The sequence below is a fragment of the Xenopus tropicalis genome, chromosome 6 (genome assembly GCF_000004195.4).
Source record: "Xenopus tropicalis strain Nigerian chromosome 6, UCB_Xtro_10.0, whole genome shotgun sequence".
NCBI lineage: Eukaryota > Metazoa > Chordata > Amphibia > Anura > Pipidae > Xenopus > Xenopus tropicalis.
The window spans coordinates 126180689-126193918 of record NC_030682.2 but is presented as its reverse complement, the minus strand read 5'-3'; the positions used below and the strand labels follow the sequence as shown (position 1 = coordinate 126193918).

General features: G+C 41.5%; 1 protein-coding gene across 3 annotated transcripts; it reads left to right on the top strand.

Moving 5' to 3' along the window:
• The first annotated feature begins 217 nt into the window (after positions 1–217).
• LOC100492434 (leucine-rich repeat and coiled-coil domain-containing protein 1-like) lies at positions 218–12132 on the top strand. Of its 3 annotated transcripts, XR_001924800.2 has the most exons (6): positions 218–457; positions 6450–6655; positions 7368–7433; positions 7920–8049; positions 9489–9624; positions 10757–12132. XR_001924800.2 is itself a non-coding variant. In XM_031904126.1 (3 exons), exons 1-3 carry the CDS (start codon positions 399–401, stop codon positions 7439–7441), a joined length of 339 nt encoding a protein of 112 aa, XP_031759986.1. In that variant the 5' UTR covers positions 222–398; the 3' UTR covers positions 7442–7605. The 3 variants fall into 3 exon arrangements, 1 of the variants encoding a protein (XP_031759986.1); XR_004223231.1 differs by lacking the exon at positions 7368–7433 and having other exon boundaries at positions 220–457; XM_031904126.1 differs by lacking the exons at positions 7920–8049; positions 9489–9624; positions 10757–12132 and having other exon boundaries at positions 222–457; positions 7368–7605.
• Positions 12133–13230: the final 1098 nt, after the last annotated feature.

The window sequence follows — 13230 nt, the reverse complement described above, 5'->3', positions numbered from 1 at the left end:
ACAGACATGAGTATTGTTTCGACTAGAAGTAAAGGCTATAAGAGCGCCGGATGTTGCTGAAAAAACTTTTATTTCCCCTGGCAGCAGTAGCAGTAATGAGCTGCCCAAAAATCAAGGAGTACATTTAGAACTCGCCATTCCCTACACTGCCTAATTGCGCTATGACAAGCGCGAAGTCTGTGCGATGTGCTACGCCCCTTCTGGTTACGCCCCCTTCGCCTGCGTGCTGCGTCACTGCGCTTGCATACTTTGTTGTCTTGGAAACAAGAGCCCGGGAAAGCGGGGCTACAGGAGCCAATGAGCGGAACATTTGAACTGCACACCGGGGATAGTGTGCCGTGTAGTGAAAGTCGGGGTTGTCCCGCTGGGAGGTGTAGCAGTAGCACTGCTGTGGGAGAATGGCAAGCACGGCCCCAGGGAGCAGGGAGCTAAGTCTTATGGACAAGCAGATCCGCAAGTAAGCGAGGGTTTCAGTCAACATGGGACTGAATTTATTGAGCAGATTATGCCTGGATACAAGATGCTGCGGTGTGGGAGGGGTGCCGTAAGTCAGTCAGAAGTGCCGTAAGTCAGTGTAGTCAGTCAGAAGTGCCGTAAATCAGTGGTAGAGGTGCCGTAAGTCAGTCAGAGGTGCCGTAAGTCAGTCAGAGGTGCCGTAAGTATGTCAGTGGTAGAGGTGCCGTATGTCAGTGGTAGAGGTGCCGTATGTCAGTGGTAGAGGTGCCGTATGTCAGTGGTAGAGGTGCCGTAAGTATGTCAGTGGTAGAGGTGCCGTATGTCAGTGGTAGAGGTGCCGTAAGTATGTCAGTGGTAGAGGTGCCGTATGTCAGTGGTAGAGGTGCCGTATGTCAGTGGTAGAGGTGCCGTAAGTCAGGTAGAGGTGCCGTAAGTATGTCAGTGGTAGAGGTGCCGTATGTCAGTGGTAGAGGTGCCGTAAGTATGTCAGTGGTAGAGGTGCCGTAAGTATGTCAGTGGTAGAGGTGCCGTATGTCAGTGGTAGAGGTGCCGTAAGTCAGTCAGAGGTGCCGTATGTCAGTGGTAGAGGTGCCGTAAGTCAGTCAGAGGAGTTTCCTGCCTGCCCCCCAACCCTGCTCTGCATGATTCTTGCTGTAAGACTGGCCCAAAGTACAATGTGTTCCACACTGGCCAATGAGCCCCACTACAGTGTGCTGTGGCTGGTACGGTGGGAGATTGCATTATTGGTAATTAAGGATTGGGTAAATGGCATTTACATGGTGTCTAAAATGGGGTGTTTGGGGCCCAACTGTAAAGGTTAGTGAAGGGTTAACATAATATTAGGGGAAAGCGTGTCTCCTAGATACACTTGGGAGCACAGCTTCAAAGCCTGTTAGCATTAGATATAGAGTGAACTTTTGCCCTAGATAGTCTTGGAACTATTTGCTAAATGGCTGCTACACCAGTGTTGTCTTATATGTAGAACCCTGTCAGGAACTAAAGGGGGTCTGGCCACAGAATGGAATGGTAAAGCGGGCTTGATCTGAAAAAGCCTGTCGCTCATTGGTCCAAAATAACTGTAGGGACCCATAGGGTTAAATGGCCCCTATGGCTTTAACAGGTTCAGGTTCCGGTTCCTTAGTTGCTGGGCGGAAGGGAATGTATCTAAGTGAGTTCAGTAACATATGTGTGCTATTGGCTAGCAGGAATGGTGACCACTTCCTGCCTCACTTTGGTATAGTGCTGGGAAAGGAGTGGCACCTTCCTGTTTGCTTCCACCTGAGGAGCTGGGGGATGGCTGCTGTGAGCCCAGGGCACAGGCCTAGTTACAGTCGGGGAACAGGGCCCCATAAATGAGGCGTTAGATAGTGGCAGGTGTAGCTCCCTGTATAGTACCACTCTAGGGGTGTAAGGCAGTTAGGGCTGAGCTAGAAAGAGTAGTTCTGAGCTCCTATATAGGACTGGCAGTTTTGGAGGTATCTCTCCCAGGCCATATTGCCTGTAGTGTAGGGATCCCAGTGAATAGGGAATCAGGATAGAGAATTCCCTGAGGGATCCACTACAGGGTGTGGCAGAGGTGAAGTGAGATTCCTGCCAAGTCTGTCCGCAGGGGAGTGTCAGTCTGTATTACACTCTGTATGTGGTGTTGCCTGTACCACAGGCCTCTGAGAAGCTGTATTGTGAGTTAAATTTTGTGGATGTTAAATAAACACTTATTATTTTGTTGTTTGCAAGAACCTCTGGCGCCCTCTGTTTTTATTTTTCTTCATAGCAGGAATAGAGGTGTAGTTGCACAACACCCTCACCTTCCTCTTTCACTTAGCGAAGGCCCATTCTGGGTGAAAGTGTACAGTGTTATCCATGTTCTACTGGTACTATTCCGGGAAGGCAGCTATTAGGTTAGTTAACCATGGGGTACATGGAGTTGCTGTGATAGGCCTAAGCAGCATTGGGGAAAATAAATGTGTTGGTCCGCTTACAGCCATATGCTCGCTCCTGTGAAAAAGAATAGCTGCTTAGTGCCGAGCAGATAATGAATGGAGAACAGTAGGATTCTGCATACCAGTTATAAGACTGACCACAACAAGGTGAAGCAACGGGAAACTGAAGTGAAGGATTTTTTGTTAGTAAAGTCTGAGATGCTAAAATCACCTAAGTGCAAAAACAGACCCCCCCCCCCTCAAAAAAAAGTACAAAGGGGGGGACAAAGTCTTTGAGCCCTACATGAGAAATGAAGGGCCCCTTTATCCCTGGCCATAAGTACCTTCAGATCCTCTATCACAGTGATCCCCAACCAGTAGCCCGTGAGCAACATGAGCTGTTGCTCCCAGTGGCCTCAAAGGAGGTGTTCATTTTTTGATAACTTGGCTTGGAGGCAAGTTTTGGTTGCATAAAACCAAGTGTAAAGACAAACAGAGCCTTCTTTAGGCTGCCATTCCACATAGGGGCTTCCAAATAGCCAATCATAGCCCTTATTTGGCAGCTCCAGGTACCTTTTTTATGCTTCTGTTGCTCCCCAACTCTTTTTACATTTGAATGTTGCTCACGAGTAAAAAAGGTTGGGGATCCCTGCTCTATCACCTCACTGCTAGGGTGGGTCAGTTTACTTATGCTCCCCAGAGGAGAGCTGGTGGGAGAGATGGAGCTTCATAGATGTTTAGGGCTATTTGCACCCTCAGCAACCATATGGGAGTTTACTTTGCCTAACCAGGGCCAGAGTGAAAAAAAAAAAAGTTAGACGCTGTGTAAATACATTTATGTAAAAAAAGAGAATGCAATGATTGCAAATCATGTAAAACATATTTAATTGCAGACAGTAAAAAGATAACACCAAATGTTGAAACCAAGAAATGTTATTGTTTTCTAAAAAGGTATTTTTGATGCCAGCAACACATTTCAAAAAAGTTAGGACATGGGTAACAACAGACTGAAGAAGTCAAAGAAAACACCCGGTGGGACACCTCACCAATAGGAAAGGGTCAGTAACCTAATTGGATACAGATAGAGCATCCCAGGGAGGCTGGGTCTCTCTGAAATAATATAGGAGGGGTTCCCCACTTTGTGAAACACTGTGTAGGCAAATATTGTAAGGTAAATATTGTCAGTGTAATGTATCACAGTACATAATATCATTACAAGATTCCGGGAATCCAGCAAACTCACTTGCAATAGACACAACCAAAAGCCAGTAATGGATGCAAGTTATACACTAAATGGTAGTGTGTTGGGGATATCTTTAATTGAGAAGAATGTTGGGATTTGGGGGATTTTTGGAGAGAGTGCAGTGACTGCAACTAAATTAGTAAAGGGGATGGAAGATTTAAACTATGAGGTGAGACTGTCGAGGTTGGGGTTGTTTTCTCTGGGAAAAAGGCGCTTGCGAGGGGACATGATTACTCTGTACAAGTACATTAGAGGGGATTATAGGCAGATAGGGGGCCACCCCTTTAGATTAGCAGTGCTGTCCAACTTCTGCACTGATGAGGGCCGGATTTCTCTAGCATACATGGTAAAGGGCCGCTAATGGAAGCCAGTTTTTGACCACTCCCCCTTTTTAAACCACACCCACTTTACCACAGTGGTGGTAGTGCAGCCAAAACCCAAATGCTTGGTCCTCACTGCAGGGATATCAACCGTTATTCATATATGAAAGAATTATGTCATATTAAGACACACCCTTAAATCCATATGCCTCCTCCTCACCTGTGGATAGCACAGCAACCCCCAGCACATAGTTACACACCTTAGGGATCATTTAATGGCTATTTCCAACTACTAACAAACACCTGCCAGGTTTATCTCCCACAGGCAACAAAGGGAAGGCAGAGTATGGCACACACAGGCAGCACTCTGCCTGCCCTATGCTGCCTGTGTGTGCCATACCTTCCCTGCCCTATGCTGCCTATATGCCATACTTTGCCTGCCCTATGCTGCCTGTGTGTGCCATACCTTCCCTGCCCTATGCTGCCTGTATGCCATACTCTTCCTGCCCTATGTTGCCTGTGTGTGCCATACCCTCCCTGCCCTATGCTACCTATGTGCCATACTCTACCTACCCTATGCTGCCTATGTGTGCCATACACACAGGCAGCATAGGCTAGGCAGTACATACAATGTCTGAGAGGTGAACAGTGTGGGTGATTACAGCCTGAGCCTGAGGTGTGAACACTGCAGGGGTAGAACAATGCAGGGATTAAAAGGTGTGAATAACACAGCCTGAGCCTGAGGTGTGAACACTGCAGGGGTAGAACAATGCAGGGATTAAAAGGTGTGAATAACATAGGGGATTACATGTTTAAACAATACAGCCTGAATCTGAATCTCAGTACTGATATCATTTAAAGTTTACACAAAGGTAAGCCATCAAAGCAGCCAGACAGGTGGGGGGCCACCCAGAGGGGGTCGGCCCGCAGGCCGCCAGTTGGACAGCACTGGATTAGCGTAACAACACTTTCATTTGAAGCAGCGTAGGGGGTTCCTCATGGTGAGGGCAGTGAGGTTGGGGAATGTTCTTCCTAGTGATGTTGTGATGGCAGATTCTGTTAATGCCTATAACAGGGGCCTGAATGAGTTCTTGAACAAGCATAATATCCAAGGCTATTGTGATACTAATATCTACAGTTAGGGGTATATTTATCTTGCTGTGTAAAAAGTGGAGTAAAACATCACCGGTGATGTTGCTCATAGCAGCCAATCAGATGCTTTGCTCTGATTTTCTAACTGTTGAAATCTAATTGCTGATTGGTTGCCCTAGGCAACATCACCAGTAATGCTTCACTCCACTTTTTATACAGAATGATAAATATACTCCTTAGTATTGATGTTGGTTAACTATGATCTATAGACAGGATTCTGTAGTGGCAATTACTACATGGGCTAAGGAATACGTAAAAAAAACACTGTTTGAAAACAGTTTGTCGCTGCATTGACAAATACTGTGCAAACAAAAACCACATATAAATGTGATCCACGAACATTATGATGTAAATTGCATATTTTCTTTTAATCCAATTGACTTTGTCACTGTTGAAATACAGGTATGGGACCTGTTATCCAGAATGCTCGGGACCTGGAGTTTTCCGGATAAGGGGTCTTTCTGTAATTTGGATCTCCATACCTTAAGTCTACTAAAAAATCAATAAAACATTAACACAATAGGATTGTTTTGCATCCATTAATGATTATTTATATCTTTGATCAATTACAAGGTACTGTTTTATTACTACAGAGAAAAAGGAAATCAGTTTAAAAATTCTGAATTATTTGATTAATATGGAGTCTATGGGAGATGGGCTTTCCGTAATTCAGAACTTTCTGGATAACGGGTTTCCGGATAAGGGATCCCATACTTGTACTACTGTTTCCATAAGGCGTGTTATAAAAAGGAAGTTGCTACTTTGAACTTTTCATATGACTGTATATGTGTTATATATATATTTGTGTGTTTTGGGGCAACATATGCCGCCATCCAGATAACATATTTTCAGCGAAAGCCTTGCATATTTAACAAGACAATGCCAATGTTGTCAACATTAAATTTTGAGCAATTTTTTTTGTTGGAAAACAACATTTCTCAGTTTCCACATTCGATATGTTGTCTTACTATTTGCAAATAAATATAGGATTTATATGAACTGAAAACCATCCCATTCACTTTTTTTATTTATATTTTACTCAGTGTCCCTACTTTTTTTGGAAACAGGGTTGAACCTTGCAAGGTCCAAGCCTTGCAGCAAAGGCCCATGTTGAGCAGTGATTTGCCTTTATTTGTATGTTCAGTCATATATCCTTTGCTACTGGCTCATAGTCTTTTAAGCCCCATTGGTGATAATGGAAATTATATGTAGCCAGGTTCAAGTAGCAGCTACTAATCTCCCAGTATGACATCAGAGTTCATGTGAACATAATGTGAAATGGATGTAGATCAGTAGGTTGGGTAATTTAATTCTGTAATACAAAATGTAGTTAATTCAAATGCATCACTTTATTAACAGCTTGCTGGAGATTTGCTTGCATTCCCATCTCTATTCCATCAATTTACATTGTAATCACATTTCCAAGATTGAAGGACTTGGACACCTCTGCTACTTACAGCATCTGGACCTTTCATCTAATCTTATAACTAAGACTGAAGGGCTGGACTCCTTGACATGTTTGCAGAGCCTGAATCTGTCTTGTAACAAACTGACATGGGTAGAAGGTTTGTATTTTAAATTATACTGCCAGTAGTGACTAATCTAATTATAGTGCCCCTAGTGAATACTTTTTATGTATAAGAGCTGTGACAGACGGGGAGATTAGTCGCAGAGACAAATCTTCCCGAAATGCCTCTCCCATCGGCTAGAATGTAAATCGCCAGTGGGATGGCATATGCGGCGCAGCAATTTGCCGAAATCGCCAAAGTTGCCTTGAGAGGAAATTTCGGCGCCACGTATGCCATCCCACCGGCAATTTACATTCTAGCCGGTGGGATGGCATTTTGGGGAGATTAGTCGCCTTGTGGTCTGTCACAGTCCTAAGAAGATTGGGTTAACTATTGCAGCCATCCAGCTTTTGCTGAACTAGCAGTCCCAAGCACTGAGAGAGGTTGCAAGAGTTGTAATTGTACAGCTAGAAGGATGCAAATTTATGTGGATATTTATGTGTAGTCATTTATAAAAGTATCTCTGTGCTACACAAACACTCATGTTCCTTAGTTGACCGTGGTTGACCCCATGGTGTGGGTTTTTTTGCGACCACACCCAGGCCACTTGCCCCAAAGGGCTCCATTAGCACAACAATTAGATCTTTTATGATGAAAAACGGTGAAAGGCCAGTGCATAAATAATGATTTATGATAATGATGAACCCTATTAATGTAATGGTGGTATTGTTTGCTTTTATTAAACCATTTTACTTGATTATTTTGCTAGGGTTAGGAAAGCTATTTAATCTCAAGAAGTTGAATTTGTCGTATAACAGCATACAAGACCTTACCAGTGAGTGAATGTATAACTTCCTATATCAATTTCTCATTGAGAGTATTTACTAATTATCAAATTACCATACTGTCACACAAAAACAATTGAGTTCTGTTTTGAAATATTTTTATTATACAGGTATGGGACCTGTTATCCAGAATGCTCAGGACCTGGGGTTTTCCGGATAAGGGATCTTTCTGTAATTTGGATCTCCATAACTAAAGTCTGCAAAAAATCATTCAAATATTGAATAAACCCAATAGGCTTGTTAATGATTAATTGTATCTTAATTTGGATCAATTACTAAGTTTTGTTTTATACTTACAGAGAAAAAGGAAATCATTTTTAAAAATTAGAATTATTTTCTTATAATGGAGTCTATGGGAGATGGCCTTTCCGTAACTTTTTGGATAACGGGATTCCAGATAAGGGATCCCATACCTGTATTTCTTTGTGATTGGTTATATTTCTTCTTACAGTGTTTTTTTTTAATATTACCCCTAGACTTGGGTGCATACACTGAATAATAGACCCAGTATCGTGACTTTCCTTGGGCCAGGTTGGAGCTGCAGGGTGCCATTGATTCCTATGGGAGGCTTCCAAAATCATGCACAGAAGGATCAAAGTCGGAAAGGTTTTCCCGTTGTTTACGATCGTTCCATACAAAAATTTAGTGACTTTCGGATCGCCAATACGATATTATCGTGGCAATTTCCAATTGGTTTAAATTTAGTTACTTTGTTTTAAATTTAGCAGCTCTCCTGTTCGAATTTCAGCAGCTATCTTGTTGCTAGGGTACAAATTACCTTAGCAACCAGGCACTGATTTAAATAAGAGGCTGGAATATGAGTTGGAGAGGCTTATAGTAGCAATAACAATTAAATTGTAGCCTTATAGAGCATTTGGTTTTTGTATGTTGGGGTCCGTGACTCCCCCTTTTAAAGCTGGTGAGATTCCTAAGAAGAAAGCAAATAATTTAAAAACTATATTAAAAAAAAAAAGAAGACCAGTTAAAATGTTGCTTAGAATTAGCCATTCTGTAATATACTAAGGGGCAAATTTATCAAAATTTGAGTTTAGAGCTTAATAAATAAAAACTTACCCATGTTCTATTCATTACTTAAAGAAGCATATTTATCAACTTTCTAAGGCAGGGGTCCTCAAACTATGGCCGGATGCGGCCCCCTGTGGCCATTTACCCGGCCCCCTGCCCCTGCTGCCATGGGCTGTAATTTGAGGCATGAATAAATAAGTTGCAGTTAGTCTCCTCCGTCTACTACTGTGTCCGTGTTTTGCTCTGGCCAGCGCGTCGCCACGTAATGCTACGTAACACGGTGATGCGCTGGGCAGAGCAGAACGCCAACGTAGTAGAGGGAGGAGACTGACTGCACCATCACCGTGTTACGTGCTGACTCGCTGGGGAAGAGCATAACAGGGACACTGAATCTCGCATCCTTTTATTAATGGTGGTGTACAATAGTTTAACTCTATCTTGTACTGCATTTTTCCTTAGATGGCCTCTTGGACCCCTCACTAGGAATCATGGGACTATGATGCAATGTGAGAGGTGTGGCACCCACTTATTTCAAGCCCAGCAAGGGATTGGTGGGGTGATGAAACAGTTGGCTGAAATTTAGGTGTCCAAATTATTATATTATATATAAATATATATATTATATATATATTATTATATCATTCTCTGCACTTCATAATAATAATCGTTTAAATTACATTGTTGATGTTTTTTTTTCCCAAACTATAGACTAGCCCCCAGTGAACTGACCCCATGTTTAAAAAGTTTGAGGACCCCTGTTCTAAGGCAAAGTGACTTTCATACATTCAGGTGGTGATAGTCAGATCTTGTCTCTATACCCCATAGCTTGTCATTCCTTCTCTGTGATATCACATTGTGAAAATGGGATATTTTTTTCCTTCTGTCAAACAATGAAACCATGAATGTGGGAAGCCGGAAGTTGGAACCATATATGGAGCCGCGTGTTCTCTGTTTTGTCGAATTCCCCCAGATTTCTGCTAGGACACCAGTTAATGTTATTTGTTCTTGCCTTGTCTCAGGGTGACCACGGAGAAGCTTCGGTCTATGGACGATGCATTTCGAAGGCAACTGGAATCTGTTCTTTCTGCCCACCAGGCTGAGCCGATCAAGCTGGCAAGTGACAAGCAAAAAGAAATTGAAGCAGCAAATGAAAGAGTAAGCGGTGCGCTCTGCAATGTCCTGTTTGAAAGTAAATCATTTGTACAAATCAGGCACCATTATCTCTTACAGAGAAACCTAGCATCTGTTTTCTAGGAACAGCCAAATGATGTTGGGAAGCCATTAAAGGGGTTGTTAACATTTAGTTCATTTTACTGTGTTATGGAAGGTCCTGTTTTTATCATCTTTTCAATTGGTGTCTTCTATGTTGGGTCCAAGTAGGTATATTTATACTGTCTGCTCTAGAGTCCTGCAGTGGACCAAATGCATTTTGAGCATAATCTGCAAGTAGGGGTATAGATATTTATTTAGGCTGTGGGTCAGGTCACGGGTAGCAATTTAAACTTCTTATCCTCCTTTTCGCCTAGTCATCTAGATAAGCCTTTTGTTCCTACAGAATCTTTTATTAAGCAAAGCTTAAACTTATTAAGAGTAATTAAAGGAACAGTAACATCAAAAAATAAAAATGTTTTAAAGTAATTAGAATATAATGTACTGTTCCACTGCACTGGTAAAAGTTGTGTGTTTGCTTCAGAAAGACTACTATAGTTTATATAAATACCCTGTTGTGTAGCCATGGGGAACCCATTCAAGCTGGAAAAAAGGAGAAAAGGCACAGGTTACATAGCAAATAAAAGTTACGCTCTATTGAATGGGAATTTATGCAACATATCTGCTGTGTAACCTGTGCCTTTTTTCACAGCTACACAGTTGCTTGTTTATATAAACTATAGTAGTGTTTCTAAAGCAAACACACAACTTTTACTATAGCAGGGCAATAGTACATTATATATTATTTCGTTTGACACACTCATTTTTTGGTGTTACTGTTCCGTTAAGAAAATGTTGTTCTGACACTTGAAGTGTGCAGTGACTGGCCATGTATCTGGAAGTATTAGTATATTTTTAAAATTAACCAGATGGTTCCATTTAATATACCAGTTACTGCACATCCATGTACAGTCCCAGCCAGTCCTCAAGAAACACTATTATGATCTTTCTAGAGGCTCTGGCGATTATAGGATAACTTCATTAATGTTTCTTTATTCATTTACATACATGTACATTGTATGTTTGTTCGTGTTTTGCATTATCAATTATACTGATTGTTTTATGTTTTCATCCACAGGTTTTTTTTCCAATCGCCTTTGGGGTTCTTGTCTCCACGTTTTTAGATCTAGCGCCAATAATACAATCACCGGAAGTGCAATATTCCTATGCCTTACTGTTTATGCTGAGCAGCATGCTCATTTATTTCCCCTTTGTTCATTTTAAACTGCGGGTCCCGTACTTTAATGCAATCGCTTGCTACTTACAGCTGTTGATGGAGATGGCACCCACAGATATATTTGAAGATCCCAAAAGCCAATAAGAAGTATTTGTATATGAATTAGCTGTGCTTTTATTATTCAGAGATTGCACTGGCACATTGGTGATGTCTATGGATATGGGAAATTTTGTTCTTACTGTAGCTGAAAACATAAACATAGCTTTACAAATTACTATAATTGTTAAATATTTCATTGTTCAGTAAATTTCATTATCAAACCATGTCTGTAAAAGAAATCTGATAACAGAATTATACAAGTGGACATTTTTCACATAATAATACTTAGAGCAAGCTTGAGATTTTGAAAGAGAAATTGCAGGGATGGACTTTTTTGATATCAGACTCACATCATTTCTGATACTTTACTCTGATCCTTAAAACTGAAATGTAGGTGCACCTTTATCACAGAGTAAAACACTAGAGATTGCCATGGATTCTGCCGCTCATTATTTATTGCTATGGGATTTTAAAATTATTATTTATCAAGGGGACCATAGTCTGCTTAAATACTAGAATGCCTTTCCTCTCTCCAATCCAGTGGTACTGCAGCAGGTGAAAGAGAAAACCAGGAATCGTGGTTGAGCTTAAAGTGAACTAGTCATTTCCATGCCTACATCAGTTTAGACGTTAAAGTAATACTGTGTGATGTAGTTTCTTTGTCTGTGAGTTTCTATTGCAGAATTTAGATTCTATTATTTCCATAGAAATGGGCTCACAGTCAAGAACAGATGGCAAATAAAAAAAGGAACTAATGCAGAAACAGTGCATCAACATACTATTGTTTCATTATTTTCATTATCTGCAACAAAAATAAATGGGTAATAGATTTGAAAAACAAATGCATATAAAGCTTATATGTGTGGTTTTTTTTTTTAGAAAAGATACAACTTAAAATTTCAAGAAAACTGCCATAAGGTGAACAACTAACATATAAGAAGTTACCACAGCAAGCATAATAATGTTTGGATATATTTACTATCTGAAAGATACCAAGGATATTCTCCTCAAGCTACAAGGCATAAGAGTTGATTCCGATTGCCATTTAGCAAGTATAGACGTCGAGGCACTCTATCTGAGCATTCCTCATGCCAAGGGACTCCAGGCTGTGAGTTATTATCTCACTATGAAATACAATGATATGTCTATCTAGTATAAATAAATTTGAAGCAACTGGACTTGTTTAGTAATCATTGAAGACGTTTCACTACTCATCCGAGCAGCTTCTTCAGTTCAACTGACTGGTATGGGAAGTCCTCAGCATATATACTCTTCCACTAATCCAATCACAATGGCACTATGTAACTCTTCAAAAAGGTGACATCTGAAACTCACAGAGGTGTGAATGCTGTGGAATTACTTTGAAAGGATTACCAAAGTATCATGCAACTCTTCAAACAGGTGTTACTTGTTAGAGTTGCATGAATGGATGTGTGAAGAGTTCTGAAACTGCCGGGGTACAGATGTTAGAACAGCATTGTATGTAGCAGACAGATGGTGTCGAAGTCCCCGCCTCTGTTAAGGGATGGTTTCTCCACTTTGACATGAATGGCCTCTTTTACACCTCTTTCAAACCAGCGGTCTTCTTTGTCCAAAATTTGGACATTGCTATTTTCAAAGGAGTGTCCCTTGTCTTTTAGGTGTAGAAAGACAGCAGAGTCCTGGCCTGTAGTGTTCGCCCTCCTATGCTGAGCCATTCGCTTAGAGAGCAGTTGCTTTGTCTCACCAATGTAAAGGTCTGTGCACTCCTCGCTACACTGGACTGCGTATACAACATTGCTTTGTTTTTCCTTTGGTGTTGGATCCTTTGGGTGTACAAGTTTTTGTCTCAGTGTGTTGCTAGGTTTGAAAAACACAGGGATGTGGTGTTTGTTGAAAATTCTCCTGAGTTTCTCCGACACTCCTGCTACATAGGGGATGACTATATTGCGCCTTCTCTCTGCCTCAGGACGGTTATTCCTTTTGGTGTTCCTGTTGGGCTTAGTTGCTCTTGTTTTGACAAAGGCCCAGTCTGGGTAGCCACAAGCTTTCAGTGCTCCTCTGAGATGTTTACATTCCTTGTCCTTGGACTCTGTATCAGTTGTTACACTTTCCGCCCTGTGGTGTAGAGTTCTAATGACACCCAGTTTGTGTTCCAGCGGATGGTGGGAATCGAACAACAGATATTGATCCGTGTGAGTGGGTTTCCTGTATACTTCTGTTTTCAAGATACCCCCCTCTTGAATGGATATCAAACAGTCCAAAAAAGCAAGTTTGTTCTCATGGACATCCTCCCT

Excerpts from the sequence above, each read along its gene's own strand:
- LOC100492434 (XM_031904126.1), top strand. The coding sequence starts at position 399 with ATGGCAAGCACGGCCCCAGGGAGCAGGGAGCTAAGTCTTATGGACAAG. Across the intron at positions 458-6,449 it reads ATGGACAAGCAGATCCGCAA|CTTGCTGGAGATTTGCTTGC; the intron begins GTAAGCGAGGGT and ends CTTTATTAACAG. Across the intron at positions 6,656-7,367 it reads CAAACTGACATGGGTAGAAG|GGTTAGGAAAGCTATTTAAT; the intron begins GTTTGTATTTTA and ends TTATTTTGCTAG.